At 48.4% G+C, this 16,813-nt stretch overlaps 1 protein-coding gene across 1 annotated transcript in view; it reads right to left on the minus strand.

Annotated features, from left to right (window-relative positions):
- Positions 1-15,618, minus strand: part of fbxw5 (F-box and WD repeat domain containing 5) — a 62,321-nt gene extending 46,703 nt beyond the window's left edge. Inside the window, exons 1-2 of the mRNA XM_080212225.1 lie at positions 15,542-15,618; positions 8,687-8,903 (exon numbers count right to left, since the gene is read on the minus strand). Of these exons, the coding sequence (XP_080068351.1) occupies positions 8,687-8,879 (193 nt within the window). The 5' untranslated portion in view covers positions 8,880-8,903; positions 15,542-15,618. The remainder of the gene's footprint in view (positions 1-8,686; positions 8,904-15,541) is intronic.
- Between the last annotated feature and the right edge of the window lie 1,195 nt (positions 15,619-16,813).

The raw sequence follows: 16,813 nt of genomic DNA on the forward strand, positions 1-16,813 counted from the left end.
CTCTTAAGGAAATAAGACAGGTGGGATGAAGAGATTAAGAAGGTATATGGTATACTTGCCTTTATTAGTTGAGGCATAGAGTTTAAGACTAAGGACGTTATGCTGAAACTATATAAAACATTGGGTTAGACCACAGCTAGAGTGTTGTGTGCAGTTCTGGAATCTACATTATGGGAGGGATGTGCTAGCACAGAAAAGGGTGTTGCCTGGGCTGGAGTTTTAGTTACAAAATGAGATCGGATAGACTGGGGTTTCTGTCCTTTCAGCAGAGGGAATGCATAATTGAGATGATTGATGGGCATAGATAGAGTAGATGGGAAGAAACTTTTCCTCTTTTATGGAGGGATCAGTGGGTAGGGGGTACAGAAGAAGGTAAGGGGTAGGAGGCTTAGAGGGGATGGGAGGAAAAATCTTTTCATCCAGATAATGGTGGGAGTCGAGAACTCACTGCCTGAAAGGCTGGTGGAGGCAAAGACTCATCTAACATTTAAGATGTATTTAGATGTGTACTTGCGATGCTGCATACAAGGCTATGGACCAAGGGCTAGGAAATCGGATTAGAACAGTGAGCTGGTTGTTTTTGGCCAGTGCAGATATGATAGACTGAAGTGACTTTTTCTATGTCAAAGACCTCTATAGCTCTACGGTTGGACTTAGGACACTACGAAGAACAAAGAAAAGTACAGCACAAACATCAGGCCCTTCAGCCTTCCAAGCCTGTGCTGATCATGATGCCTGCCAAAACTAAAACTGTACACACTTCCGGAGTCCGTATCCATCCATTCCCATCCTATTCATGTATTTGTCTAGATGCCCCTTAAATCCCACTAACATACCCGCTCCCACCACCTCCCCGGGAGGCGGGTTCCAGACATTCCAGACATTATCCTCTGCGTAAAGAACTTGCCTCGCACATCTCCTCTAAACTTTTCCCCACACACCTTAAACCTATGTCTCCTAGTACTTGGTCTTTCTACCCTAGGAAAGAGACTCTGACTATCCACTCTGTCCATGCCACTCATAATCTTGTAAACCTCTATCAAGTCACCCCCAGCCTCCATCGTTCCAGTGAGAACAAACTGAGTTTATCCAACCTCTCCTCATAGCTAACACCCTCCAGACCAGGCAACATCCTAGTAAACCTCTTCTGTACCCTCTCTGAAGCATCCACATCCTGCTGATATTGTGGCGACCAAAATTGTACACAATATTTCAAATGAGGCCGAACTAAGGTTCTGCACATCTGCAGCCTGACTTGCCAATTTGTATATTCAATGCCCCAACTGATGAAGGCAAGCATGCCTTATGCCTTCTTGGCTACCTTATTCACCTGCGTTGCCACTCTCAGTGATCGGTAGACATGTACACCTAGATCCCTCTGCACGTCAATACCGCTAAGTGTTCTACCATTTACTGGATGCTACATACATTGGACCTTCCAGAATGTATTACTTCACATTTGTGTGGATTAAACGCCATCTGTCATTTCTCTGCCCAAGTCTCCAACCGGTCTTTATCTTTCTGCATCCTCTGACAATCCTCTTCATTATCCACAATCCCATCGATTTTTGTGTCAGCTGCGAACTTATTATCAAACCAGCTACATTTTCTTCCAAATCATTTATATATATTACAAACAACAAAGGGCCCAGAACTGATCCCTGTGGAACACTGCTAGTCACAGACTTCCATTCAGAAAAATACCCCTCTACTTCCACCCTCTGTCTTTTCTATGCCCAAGCCAGTTCTGTATCCATCTTGCCAGTCTCCTCTGATCCTGTGTACCCTTCAAACCAGTCTACCATGAGGTACCTTGTCAAGGGCTTTGCTGAATCCATGTATACAACATCCACTGCCTTTCTCTCATCTATCATTTTCGTCACTTCCTCAAAAAACCCAATCAAGTTAGTGAGGCACGACCTCCACCTCACAAAACAATGCTATCTACCACTAATAAGTCCATTTGTTTCCAAATGTGAGTAAATCCTATCCCCAATAATCTTTTCCAATAAGTTCCCTATCACTGACATAAGGCTCACCAGCCTATAATTTCCTGGATTATCCCTGAATAATTATAATTTCCTGGATTATCCCTGGATAATTATAATTTCCTGGATTATCCCTGCTGCCCTTCTTAAACATTGGCTATCCTCCAGTCCTCTGGAACTGCACCTGTAGCCAATGATAATACAAAGATTTCTGTCAAGGCTCCAGCAATTTCCGCTATTGCCTCCTTCAGTATTCTGGAGTAGATCCCATCAGGCCCTGAGGATTTATCTATTTTAATGCTTTTTAAGTTGCCCAATACCTCCTCCTTTTTGATAACATGATCCAGAATATCTACACACCCTACCCTAGGCTCCTCATCCATCAAGTCCCTCTTTTGCTGAATACTGAGGCAAAGCGTTAATTCAGTATGTTCCTCATTTGATCTGGTTCCATGCAGAGATTCCCACCACTATCCTTGAGCGGGCCAACCCTTGCCCTGGGTACCCTCTTGCCCTTTACATACCTTTAAAATGCCTTAGGATTTTCCTTAATCCTGTTTGCCAAGGACTTTTCATTGCCCCTTTTAGCCCTCCTAACTCCTTCCTTAAGTTCCTTCCTACGTTCTTTTTACTCTTCAAGAGCTTCATCTTTTAGACTTTATGAATGCTTCCTTTTCCTTTTTGACAAAGCTCATAATATCCTTCGTTATCCAGGGTTCCTGATACTTGTCACACGTATCCTTCATCCCCACAGGTACATGCCGCTCCTGAATTCCAATCAACTGACATTTGCAAGTCTCACACATGTCAGATGTTGATTTCCCCTCAAACAGCCTCCCCCAGTCTGCACTTTCCAGATCATAAGAACATAAGAACATAAGAAATAGGAGCAGGAGTAGGCCATCTAGCCCTTCGAGCCTGCCCCGCCATTCAATAAGATCATGCATGATCTGTTGTAGCTCAGTTCCACTTTCCCGCCCTCTCCCCATAACCCTTAATCCCCTCTCTTATCAAGAACCCATCAACCCGCTTCTTAAAAATATTTAGCGAGGCAGCCTCCACCACTTCAACGGGCAGAGAATTCCAGAGATTCACCACCCTTTGAGTGAAGAAGTTCCTCCTCAACTCCGTTCTAAACCGCCTCCCCTTTATCTTGAGGCTGTGCCCCCTAGTCCTACTGTCTTTTTTGAGCGGGAAGAGTCTCTCCACCTCTATCCTATCCATCCCATTCATCATCTTATACGTCTCAATGAGATCTCCCCTCATTCTTCTAAACTCTAACGAGTACAAGCCTAGTTTATTCAGCCTCTCCTCATAGCTCAATCCCCTCAACTCCGGTATCAGCCTAGTAAACCTCCTCTGCACTCCCTCCAGGGCCAAAATATCCTTGCGCAGGTGCGGCGCCCAAAACTGCACACAGTACTCCAGCTGCGGCCTCACCAATGCCCTATACAGCTGCAGCAAGACCTCCCTACTTTTATATTCAATCCCCCTCGCTATGAAGGCCAGCATCCCATTCGCCTTCCTGACCACCTGCTGCACCTGCAAGCTGGGTTTTTGCGACTCATGCACTAACCTGTGAGATCCTGCCTAACGTTGTAGTAATCTTCTCCCAATTTAATACCTTTGCCCGATGATTGCACTTGTCCTTATCCAGAAGCACCTCAAAACTTTTGGAATTATGATTACTGTTCCCAAAATGCTCTCCTACTGAAACTTTGGTTACTTGGCCGGGCTCATTCCCCAACAGCAGGTTTAATTTTGCTCCTTCCCAAGCTGGGCTATTTACGTACTGTTTCAACAAATCCTCCTGGACACGCCTTACAAATTCTGCCCCATCCAAGCCTCTAGCAGTAAATGAATCCCAGTCAATACAGTGAAAGTTAAAATCACCCACCACAACAATGTTTTTGCATCATTCCAAAATCCAGATCTGTCTGCGTTTATGTTCCTCTATCTCCTGCTGGCTGTTGGGAGGCCTTTAAAAAAACCTCCAGCATTGTGACTGCACCCTTCAAGTTCCTGAGCTGTACCTATATTGCCTTGCTCCGAGGTGTCCTCCCTCAGGCTGTGATATTCTCCTTCATCAGTGATGAAACTCCCCGCCCCTTTTACATCCCCCTCCCATCCTGCCTGAAGAATCTAAAGCCTGGAATGTTTAGCTGCCAATCCTGTCCCTCTTTCAACTAAGTCTCTGTAATAGTACCAACATAGTTCTAAATGCTAACCCTGAGGAACTCCAGCATTGTTAGATATGAAGTTAGCTGTGTGCCAGGAAACAGATCCATAGAATCATAGAAACCCTACTTGCAGAAGGAGGCCGTTCAGCCCATCGAGTCTGCTCCGACCACAATCCCACCCAGGCCCTACCCCCCATATCCCTACATATTTACCCGCTAATGCCTCTAACCTATGTATCTCAGGACACTAAGGGGCAATTTTAGCACGGCCAATCAACCTAACCCCCACATCTTTGCACGTGTGGGAGGAAATCGGAGCACCCGGAGGAAACCCACGCAGACATGAGGAGAATGTGCAAAGTCCATTCACACAGTGACCCGAGCCAGGAATCAAACCCAGGTCCCTGGAGCTGTGAAGCAGCAGTGCTAATCACTGTGCTACGGTGCTGCCCATGATGAACAATTGTTTTGCAGGCTGGGCCCTCAGCTGTACACCCTCGAGCAACCAGTTAAATGAGAAGATTGAGTGGAATTGACATTTGCTGACAGGACAAAGGTTGGAAAGTAAAGTGCGTGTAGCCCTGAAAGAGGCTGCAGAGGGATATGTACAGGTTAAGTGATTGGATAAAAGGTGGAAAAAGGCATACGATGTGGAAAAGTGGGAAATTAGCAACTTTGGTAAGAGTAGAAAAGCTGAATATTTTTGAAAGGTGAGAGACTATTCAGTAATGGCATTGAGAGGGCTTTGGGTACCTTGTGCATGAATCACAGAAATGGAGATAACTTTTAAAATATGCACAGATTGATTTGAGATTAACATTCTAAAATCCTCCAATCATGGGAGCTCCTCCTGAACACCACGTTGCTATGGCTCTCTGTCGGGATGTTTCAACAATCTCCCATTTTCAGAATGTTTGCTTTAGTACAGCGAGTAATTAGGAAAGCAAATGGTTTGTTTGCCTTTACTGGAAGGACCTTGGAGTATTGCAATCAGGAAGTCTTGCTGAAATTATACAGCACTTTTGCAGATCACCTGCAAAATACTGAATTTTTGAATACTGAAATATTGAATACTGTGCACAATATGTAGACAGTCCAACTAGGGACGGGGCCGTACTGGGCCTGGGCCTCGGAAATGAGTCCAGCCCTGGTCAACTTTTCAGTAGGGGAGCAGTTTGGGAACAATGACTATAATTCAGTAAGCTTTAAGGTAATGATGGATAAAAATAAGTGTAGTCCTCAGATGAAGGTGCTAAATTGGGGCAGGAACTGAAGAATGTAGATTGGGGGCAGATGTTTGAGGGCAAATCAATATCTGGCATGTGAGAAGCTTTCAAGTGTAAGTTGATAGGGATTCAGGACCGGCACATTCCTGTAAGGAAGAAGGATAAGGATGGCAAGTTTTGGGAACCTTGGATAACGAGAGATATTGTGAGCCTAGTCAAAATGAAAAAGGAAGCAATTGTCAAAGCTATGAGGCTGGGAACACATGAAGCAAGTGTGGAATACAAGGAAATTAGAAAGAAACTTAAACGAGGAATCAGGAGGGCTAAAAGGAATCATGAACAGTCATTTGCGAGCATTAAGGAAAACCCCAAGATTTTTTTATACATATATAAAGAACAAGAAGGCAGCCAGGGAGAGGGTTGGCCCACTCAAGCACAGGGGAGGGAATCTATGTCTGGAGCCAGAGGAAATGGGCAAGGTATTAACTGGGTAGTTTGCGTCGGTATTCACCAATGGGAAAGACTTGGTGGATGACAAGTCGGAGAAGGACGTGTAGATAGTTTGGGTCATGTTGAGATCAAAAAGGGGATATTGGGGGTCTTCAGAAACATTTAGATAGACAAGTCCCCAGGGCCTGATGGGATATACCCCAGAATACTGAGAGAGGCAAGGAAGGAAATTGAAGAAATCTTTGTATCCTCACTGGATACAGGGGAGGTCCCAGAGGATTGGAGAATACCCAATGTTGTTCCTTTGTTGAAGAAGAGTTGCAAGGATTATCCAGGTAATTACAGAGCGGTGAGCCTTACTTAGTGGTAGGGGAATTATTGGAGAGGATTCTTTGAGACAGGATTTACTCCCACTTGGAAATAAGTGGACGTATTAGCAAGAGGCAACATGACTTTTGGGAAAGGGAGGGTTTGTCTCACTAACTCAGCATGTTGGTGAGAACATTGAATACAGGAGTTGGGACGTCTTGTTGAAGTTGTACAAGACGTTGGTAAGGCCACACTTGGAGTCCCGTGTACAGTTCTGGTCACCCTATTATAGAAAGAATATTATTAAACTAGAAAGAGTGCAGAAAAGATTCACTAGGATGCTACCGGGACTTGATGGATTGAGTTATAAGGAGAGGCTGGATAGACTGGGACTTTTTTCCCTGAAGCATAGGAGGCTGAAGGGTGATCTTATAAAGGTCCATAAAATAATGAAGAGCATAGATCAGTTAGATAGTCAATATCTTTTCCCAAAGGTAGGGGAGTCTAAAACTAGAGGGCATTGGTTTAAGGTGGGGGGGGAGACATATAGAAGTGTCCAGAGGGGCAATTTTTTCACACGGAGGGTGGTGAGTATCTGGAACAAGCTGTCAGTGGTAGTAGCAGAGGCAGGTACAATTTTATCTTTTAAAAAGCATTTAGATAGTTACATGGGTAAGATGGATACAGAGGGATATGAGCCAAATGCGGGCAATTGGGATTAGTTTAGGGATTTAAAAAAAAGGCAACATGTTTCCATGCTGTAAACGTCTATGACTCTATAACTTTCAAGGAATGATGGAGATGATTGACGAGGGTAGGGCAGTGGATGTTGTCCACATGGACTTCAGTAATGCCTTTGACAAGGTCCCTCATGGCAGACTGGTGCAGAAGGTGAAGTTGTACAGGATCAGAGGTGAGCTGGCAAGGTGGATACAAAACTGGCTCAGTCATAGAAGACAGTGGAAGACTGCACTTCTGAATGGAGGGCTGTGACAAGTGGTGTTCCTCAGGGATCAGTGCTGGGACCTTTGCTGTTTGTAATATATATATAAATGATTTGGAGGAAAATGTAACTGGTTTGATTAGTAAGTTTGCAGACGATACAAAGATAGATTTGTGGATAGCGATGAAAACCATCGGGACACAGCAGGATATAGATCAGTTGGAGGCTCAGGCAGAGAGATGGCAGATGGAGTTTAATCCAGACAAATGTGAGGTAATGTATTTTGGGAGGTCTCTCATGGCAGAACACTCAAGAGTATTGCTAAGCAAAGGAATCTGGCTGTACAGATGCACAGGTCACTGAAAGTGGCAACGCAGGTGGAGAAGGTAGTCAAGAAGGCATACGGCACGCTTATCTTCACTGGCTGGGGTATAGAGTTTAAAAATTGGCAAGTCATGTTGCAGCTTTATAGAACCTTAGTTAAGCCACACTTGGAATACAGTGTTCAATTCTGGTCGCCACACTACCAAAAGAATGCGGAGGTTTTGGAGAGGGTACAGAAAAGATTTACCAGGATATTGCCCTGGTATGAAGGGCATTAGCTATGATCATGCAAACCATCCTCCCATCCATTGACTGTCTACACTTCCCACTGCCCCGGCAAAGCAGCCAGCATAATTAAAGGCCCCACCACCGCAGACATTCTCTCTTCCACCTTCTTCCGTCAGGAAAAAGATACAAGAGTTTGAGGTCACGTACCAACTGACTCAAGAACAGCTTCTTCCCTGCTGGTATCAGACTTTTGAATTAAGTTGATCTTCCTCTATTCCTTAGCTATGACTGTAATACTACATTCTGCACTCTCTCTTTTCTATAAACAGTATGTTTTGTCTGTACAGCGCGCAAGAAACAATACTTTTCACTTTTTTCTAATACATGTGACAATAATAAATCAAATCAAATCAAAAACTAGATTATGAGGAGCATGGACATACTGGATAGTCAGAAGCTTTTTCCCAGGATGGAAGAGTCAATTACTAGGGGGCATAAGTTTAAGATGCGAGGGGCAAGGTTCAAAGGAGATGTACAAGCTAAGTAGTAGGTGCCTGGAACTCGCTGCCGGGGAAGGTAATGGAAGCAGATACGAGCATTGCTCCTTCTTCAGGTGAGTGAAGAGTAGGAGCAGTGCTCCAAAAGCTTGTGCTATCAAATAAACCTGTTGGACTTTAACCTGGTGCTGTGAGACTTCTTACTATGCTTACCCCAGTCCAACGCCAGCATCTCCACATCTCGACAAATACAGGGATAGGATTGGAATAGAGTGATATGGTCCTCGGAAGGGTAGAGGGTTTTAGGTCAGTCGGGCAGTAGTTGGTGCAGGCTTGCAGGACTGAGGGGCCTGTTCCTGTGCTCCAATTTTCTTTGTTTTAGTCTCCTTACCCAAGGAAGAATATTCTTGCCTGAAGGGGAATGTTGAAAGTAATCATACTGAATGATTAAACAGGCTGAGGGCAGCATACGGCTCGCTTCTGCTCTAAAGTTCTTAACAGTTAATGAAGCGCAGAGGCAGAAAGCTATGGAGAGACAAACCTGGATGGCGAGGGACCGATCGGTTCACATTGTAGTAACGATAAAAGAGATCCTTCCACAGAAATTCATCGCGGGACACTCCATACCATTGTCTGCAGGTGGTGCCAGCAGCAAGAACATCCTGGTATTCCAGTTTCAGGAAGACGTCAAGAAGGATGGTATCAGGCAATCGGGGGAGGCCCCCTCCATCCATCCTACCATTCTGAGCTCATGGGCACTGAATAAAAAAAACACCGTGAAAGAATGAAGCAGCAAGATATTGTTTCAAGGGGCTACGTGATGCTGAGGAACGGACAAACCTTTGATCTCACTCAGGTTCTTCCAGAAGCCCTTGAAAGTTTCAATAAGATTGTTCAGGAATTTGGCAACATTACTAATATTTTACTGATTGTACAAATCTAACAAAATGACTAGAAAGGGATTCAACCCACATTTAATCTACACTGAAACCCTTCATTGCAGAGTGTTCAACCTATCAATGCCTCTCATCATTTTATAAATTTCTATCAGGTCGCCCCTCAGCCTCCGTCTTTCCAGGGAGAACGATCCCAGTTTATTCAATCTCTCCTCATAGCTAATACCCTCCATACCAGGCAACATCCTGGTAAACCTTTTCCGTACTCCCTCCGAAGTTCCATGTCCTTCTGGTAGTGGGGTGAGCAGAACTGGACACAGTATTTCGGCCAATGAAGGCAAACATGTCACATGCTTTCTTTTCACCTGCTTCCACTTTGAAGGATCTGTGGATCTTTACTCCCAGATCTCTTTGTGTGCCTATGCTCCTGGTGGTTCTGTCATTTATTTTATAGCTTTCACCTGAATTGGACCTACCAAAATGCATCATTTTGCATTTGTCCGGATTAAATTCTACCTGCCATTTCTTCACCCAATTTTCCAGTCTATCGATATCCTGCTGCATTCTCTGACAATCTTCATCACTATCCACAACTCCGCCAATCTTAGTATCATCTGCAAACTTGCTAATCAGACCAGCTACGTTTCTTCCAAGTCATGGGCTGCACGGTAGCACAGTGGTTAGCAATGCTGCCTCACGCACCAGGGACCCGGGTTCAATGCCAGCCTCGGACTGTCTGAGTGGAGTTTGCACATTCTCCCTGAGTTTCCTCTGGGTGCTCCAGTTTTCTCCCATGGTCCAAAGATATGTGATTAGGTGGACTGACAATGCTAATTTGCCCCTTAGAGTCAGAGGGATTACAAGGATCCCATGGGTGGGATTGTTGTCAGTGCATGCTTAATGGGCTGAATGGTCTCCTTCTGCACTGTAGGGTTTCTATGATTTATAGAAATTACAAACAACAGAGGTCCTAGCACTGATCCCTGCAGAACATCACTAGTTAAAGACATCCATTCAGAAAAACACTCTTCCACCACTGCCCTGTGTCTTCTATGGCCAAGTAAAAAGTCTGACAACACCAGGTTTTAGTCCAACCGATTTATTTGATAGTAAACGCGCAAGCTTTTGAGGTTTCCCTCTTCGTCAGGTGAATGGAGAGTTCTGGCCTGAGACAGAGCATATAAAGCACAGACAGTTTAGAGGTTACTGATTAGAATGCAAATCCTTACACCTAACCTGCTGTTCAAGACCTGAAGTGGCCACTTTAGGACTTGAACAGCAGGTTAGGTGTAAAGATTCACATTCTAATCAGTAATCTCTAAATTGTCTGTGCTTTATATGCTCTGTCTGAGGCCAGAACTCTCCATTCACCTGACGAAGAGGGAAACCTCAAAAGCTTGTGCGTTTACTATCAAATAAATCGGTTGGACTAAAACCTGGTGTTGTCAGACTTTTTACTGTGTTTACCCCAGTCCAATGCCGGCACATCCACATCATGTCTTCTATGGCCAAGCCAGTTCTGAATCTATCGAGCTAGTTCACCCTTGATCCCGTGAGATATAACTTTTTGCACCAGTCTGCCATGAGGGACCTTGTCAAATGCTTTACTGAAGTCCATGTAGACAACATCCACAGCCCTTCCATCCTCAATCATTTTTGTCATCTCACCTTCTCAAAAAATGCAATCAAAAAAGTGAGACATGACCTCCCTCATATAAAGCCATGCTGTCTGTCGCTACTAAGATCAGTTCCAAATGTGTATACATCCTATTCCAAACAATCTTCTCCAACAGTTTCACAATCACGGATGTCAAGCTCCCTGGCCTATAGTTACCCCGGCTATCCTTGTTACTTTCTTAAATAATGGGACAACATTTGCTATTCTCCAATCCTCTGGGACCTCATCAGTGGCAAACAAGGAAAGAAAATTTGTGTTAGATGCCCAACAATTTCCTCTCTCATCTCCCTCAAGAATCTGGGATAGATGCCATCTGGCGCTGGGGATTAGTCTATCTTCACGCTTTTTAATACACCAAATACTTCCTCCCTCATAATGATAACTTGCTGTAGAGGGTTTACATACGTGTCTCTCTCCTTTGTGAATACCGGTGCAATGTACTCTTTGGTTCTACACAAAGTTTCTCTCCTTTGTCCTTGAGTGGACAAAATCTTTCTTTAGCTACCCTCTTGTTCCTAATAAATCTATAAAATGTTTTGAGATTTTCCTTAATCCCGTCTGCCAAGGACATTTTGTGACTCCCTGTTTGAGGTCTTTTCCCTGTGTTCTTCAAGTGTATCATCTGTTCAGTTGCCTGGACCTTGTATGCATCTTTGGTCGGCACAGTGGTTGGCACTGCTGCTCACAGCACCAGGGACCTGCGTTTGATTCTGGCTTGGGCCAGTGTCTCTGAGGAGTCTGCATGTTCTCCCCGTGTCTGCATGAATTTCCTCCCACAGTCCAAAAGGCGTGCTAGTTAGGTGCACTGGCCGTGCTTAATTCTCCTCAGTGTACCCCAAAAGGGTGCCGCAGTGTGGTGACTAGGGAATTTTCAGAGTATTTCATTGCAATGTTAATGTAAGCCTACTTCTGACAATAATAACAAGTAAACTTGAAAACATTTTCTTTTCGACAAGTCTTGCAATTTCCCTGGTCATCCACAGTTCCCAAAACCTGCTCTGAATCCGACACCAATATACAATAACGATAGACTCGTTCTGTCCAGTACTGTACCGCAGCGTGAAATAGCCACAGACACGCCCTACCCAACGCTGGACTTCAGTGTTATACAGTCTAATAAGACCCATCCCCTCCTAGTGTTATACCCCAGTGTGAGAAATCAACAGACCAGTCCCCACCAGTACTGTACCACAGTGTTATACAGCGACAGACCCGTCCCCCTGTACCCCAGTGTTATACAGCGACAGACCCATCCCCCTGTACCCCAGTGTTATACAGCGACAGACCCATCCCCCTGTACCCCAGTGTTATACAGCGACAGACCCGTCCCCACTAGTACTGCACCCCAGTGTTATACACTGACAGACCCGTCCCCGCCAGTACTGTACCCCAGTGTTATACAGCGACAGACCCGTCCCCACCAGTACTGTACCCCAGTGTTATACAGCGACAGACCCGTCCCCGCCAGTACTGCACCCCAGTGTTATACAGCGACAGACCCGTCCCCGCCAGTACTGCACCCCAGTGTTATACAGCGACAGACCCGTCCCCGCCAGTACTGTACCCCAGTGTTATACAGCGACAGACCCGTCCCCGCCAGTACTGTACCCCAGTGTTATACACTGACAGACCCGTCCCCACCAGTACTGTACCCCAGTGTTATACACTGACAGACCCGTCCCCGCCAGTACTGTACCCCAGTGTTATACAGTGACAGACCCGTCCCCACCAGTACTGTACCCCAGTGTTATACAGCGACAGACCCGTCCCCACCAGTACTGTACCCCAGTGTTATACAGCGACAGACCCGTCCCCACCAGTACTGTACCCCAGTGTTATACAGCGACAGACCCGTCCCCACCAGTACTGCACCCCAGTGTTATACACTGACAGACCCGTCCCCACCAGTACTGTACCCCAGTGTTATACAGTGACAGACCCGTCCCCACCAGTACTGTACCCCAGTGTTATACACTGACAGACCCGTCCCCGCCAGTACTGTACCCCAGTGTTATACAGAGACAGACCCGTCCCCGCCAGTACTGTACCCCAGTGTTATACAGCGACAGACCCGTCCCCGCCAGTACTGCACCCCAGTGTTATACAGCGACAGACCCGTCCCCGCCAGTACTGCACCCCAGTGTTATACAGCGACAGACCCGTCCCCGCCAGTACTGCACCCCAGTGTTATACACTGACAGACCCGTCCCCGCCAGTACTGTACCCCAGTGTTATACAGCGACAGACCCGTCCCCACCAGTACTGTACCCCAGTGTTATACACTGACAGACCTGTCCCCACCAGTACTGTACCCCAGTGTTATACAGCGACAGACCCATCCCCACCAGTACTGTACCCCACTGTTATACAGCGACAGACCCGTCCCCACCAGTACTGTACCCCAGTGTTATACAGCGACAGACCCGTCCCCACCAGTACTGTACCCCAGTGTTATACAGCGACAGACCCGTCCCCACCAGTACTGTACCCCAGTGTTATACAGTGACAGACCCGTCCCCACCAGTACTGTACCCCAGTGTTATACACTGACAGACCCGTCCCCGCCAGTACTGTACCCCAGTGTTATACAGAGACAGACCCGTCCCCACCAGTACTGTACCCCAGTGTTATACAGCGACAGACCCGTCCCCACCAGTACTGTACCCCAGTGTTATACAGCGACAGACCCGTCCCCACCAGTACTGTACCCCAGTGTTATACAGCGACAGACCCGTCCCCACCAGTACTGTACCCCAGTGTTATACAGTGACAGACCCGTCCCCACCAGTACTGTACCCCAGTGTTATACAGCGACAGACCCGTCCCCACCAGTACTGTACCCCAGTGTTATACAGCGACAGACCTGTCCCCACCAGTACTGTACCCCAGTGTTATACAGTGACAGACCCGTCCCCACCAGTACTGTGCCCCAGTGTTATACAGCGACAGACCCGTCCCCACCAGTACTGTACCCCAGTGTTATACAGTGACAGACCCGTCCCCACCAGTACTGTGCCCCAGTGTTATACAGCGACAGACCCGTCCCCACCAGTACTGTACCCCAGTGTTATACAGCGACAGACCCATCCCCACCAGTACTGTACCCCAGTGTTATACAGCGACAGACCCGTCCCCCTGTACCCCAGTGTTATACAGTGACAGACCCGTCCCCACCAGTACTGTACCCCAGTGTTATACAGCGACAGACCCGTCCCCACCAGTACTGTACCCCAGTGTTATACAGTGACAGACCCGTCCCCACCAGTACTGTACCCCAGTGTTATACAGTGACAGACCTGTCCCCACCAGTACTGTACCCCAGTGTTATACAGTGACAGACCCGTCCCCACCAGTACTGTACCCCAGTGTTATACAGTGACAGACCCGTCCCCACCCGTACTGTACCCCAGTGTTATACAGCGACAGACCCGTCCCCACCAGTACTGTACCCCAGTGTTATACAGCGACAGACCCGTCCCCACCAGTACTGTACCCCAGTGTTATACAGTGACAGACCCGTCCCCACCAGTACTGTACCCCAGTGTTATACAGCGACAGACCCGTCCCCACCAGTACTGTACCCCAGTGTTATACAGTGACAGACCCGTCCCCACCCGTACTGTACCCCAGTGTTATACAGCGACAGACCCGTCCCCACCAGTACTGTACCCCAGTGTTATACAGCGACAGACCCGTCCCCACCAGTACTGTACCCCAGTGTTATACAGCGACAGACCCGTCCCCACCCGTACTGTACCCCAGTGTTATACAGCGACAGACCCGTCCCCACCAGTACTGTACCCCAGTGTTATACAGCGACAGACCCGTCCCCACCAGTACTGTACCCCAGTGTTATACAGCGACAGACCCGTCCCCACCAGTACTGTACCCCAGTGTTATACAGTGACAGACCCGTCCCCACCAGTACTGTACCCCAGTGTTATACAGTGACAGACCCGTCCCCACCAGTACTGTACCCCAGTGTTATACAGAGACAGACCCGTCCCCACCAGTACTGTACCCCAGTGTTATACAGCGACAGACCCGTCCCCACCAGTACTGTACCCCAGTGTTATACAGCGACAGACCCGTCCCCACCAGTACTGTACCCCAGTGTTATACAGCGACAGACCCGTCCCCACCAGTACTGTACCCCAGTGTTATACAGCGACAGACCCGTCCCCACCCGTACTGTACCCCAGTGTTATACAGCGACAGACCCGTCCCCACCAGTACTGTACCCCAGTGTTATACAGCGACAGACCCGTCCCCACCAGTACTGTACCCCAGTGTTATACAGCGACAGACCCGTCCCCACCAGTACTGTACCCCAGTGTTATACAGTGACAGACCCGTCCCCACCAGTACTGTACCCCAGTGTTATACAGTGACAGACCCGTCCCCACCAGTACTGTACCCCAGTGTTATACAGTGACAGACCCGTCCCCACCAGTACTGTACCCCAGTGTTATACAGTGACAGACCCGTCCCCACCAGTACTGTACCCCAGTGTTATACAGCGACAGACCCGTCCCCACCAGTACTGTACCCCAGTGTTATACAGTGACAGACCCGTCCCCACCAGTACTGTACCCCAGTGTTATACAGAGACAGACCCGTCCCCACCAGTACTGTACCCCAGTGTTATACAGCGACAGACCCGTCCCCACCAGTACTGTACCCCAGTGTTATACAGCGACAGACCCGTCCCCACCAGTACTGTACCCCAGTGTTATACAGCGACAGACCCGTCCCCCTGTGCCCCAGTGTTATTCGGGACTGTCTTTGCCTATTTGATTTGTTCTGAGGCTTTGGGCCTTACCAGTGCGGCTTGTTTTGTTGAGCGCCGAGCTCTGGATGGACAGACCGATTTGCCGATCGCCGGCGGTTCGATGGTTTGTCAGCGCGCGGGCGGGCGCATTAAATCTGTGTTTAACTGACCACAAAATATACAGAAATGAAGCGGGCGGGTGGAAATTTCACCGTGCCGCACTGTCAGAGGGTCAGTGCTGAGGGAGTGCCGCACTGTCAGAGGGTCAGTGCTGAGGGAGTGCCGCACTGTCAGAGGGTCAGTGCTGAGGGAGCGCCGCACTGTCAGAGGGTCAGTGCTGAGGGAGCGCCGCACTGTCAGAGGGTCAGTGCTGAGGGAGCGCCGCACTGTCAGAGGGTCAGTGCTGAGGGAGTGCCGCACTGTCAGAGGGTCAGTACTGAGGGAGTGCCGCACTGTCAGAGGGTCAGTGCTGAGGGAGCGCCGCACTGTCAGAGGGTCAGTGCTGAGGGAGTGCCGCACTGTCAGAGGGTCAGTACTGAGGGAGTGCCGCACTGTCAGAGGGTCAGTGCTGAGGGAGCGCCGCACTGTCAGAGGGTCAGTGCTGAGGGAGCGCCGCACTGTCAGAGGGTCAGTGCTGAGGGAGTGCCGCACTGTCAGAGGGTCAGTGCTGAGGGAGTGTTGCACTGTCAGAGGGTCAGTGCTGAGGGAGTTCCGCACTGTCAGAGGGTCAGTGCTGAGGGAGTGCCGCACTGTCAGAGGGTCAGTGCTGAGGGAGTGCCGCACTGTCAGACGGTCAGTACTGAGGGAGTGCCGCACTGTCAGAGAGTCAGTGCTGAGGGAGTGCCGCACTGTCAGAGGGTCAGTGCTGAGGGAGTGCCGCACTGTCAGAGGGTCAGTACTGAGGGAGTGCCGCACTGTCAGAGGGTCAGTACTGAGGGAGTGCCGCACTGTCAGAGGGTCAGTACTGAGGGAGTGCTGCACTGTCAGAGGGTCAGTGCTGAGGGAGCGCCGCACTGTCAGAGGGTCAGTGCTGAGGGAGCGCCGCACTGTCAGAGGGTCAGTGCTGAGGGAGCGCCGCACTGTCAGAGGGTCAGTACTGAGGGAGTGCCGCACTGTCAGAGGGTCAGTGCTGAGGGAGTGCTGCACTGTCAGAGGGTCAGTGCTGAGGGAGCGCCGCACTGTCAGAGGGTCAGTGCTGAGGGAGTGCCGCACTGTCAGAGGGTCAGTGCTGAGGGAGTGCCGCACTGTCAGACGGTCAGTACTGAGGGAGTGCCGCACTGTCAGAGAGTCAGTACTGAGGGAGCGCGGCACTGTCAGAGGGTC

Source organism: Carcharhinus amblyrhynchos, chromosome 25 (assembly GCF_965287045.1).
Source record: "Carcharhinus amblyrhynchos chromosome 25, sCarAmb.v2.hapA, whole genome shotgun sequence".
Taxonomy (NCBI): domain Eukaryota; kingdom Metazoa; phylum Chordata; class Chondrichthyes; order Carcharhiniformes; family Carcharhinidae; genus Carcharhinus; species Carcharhinus amblyrhynchos.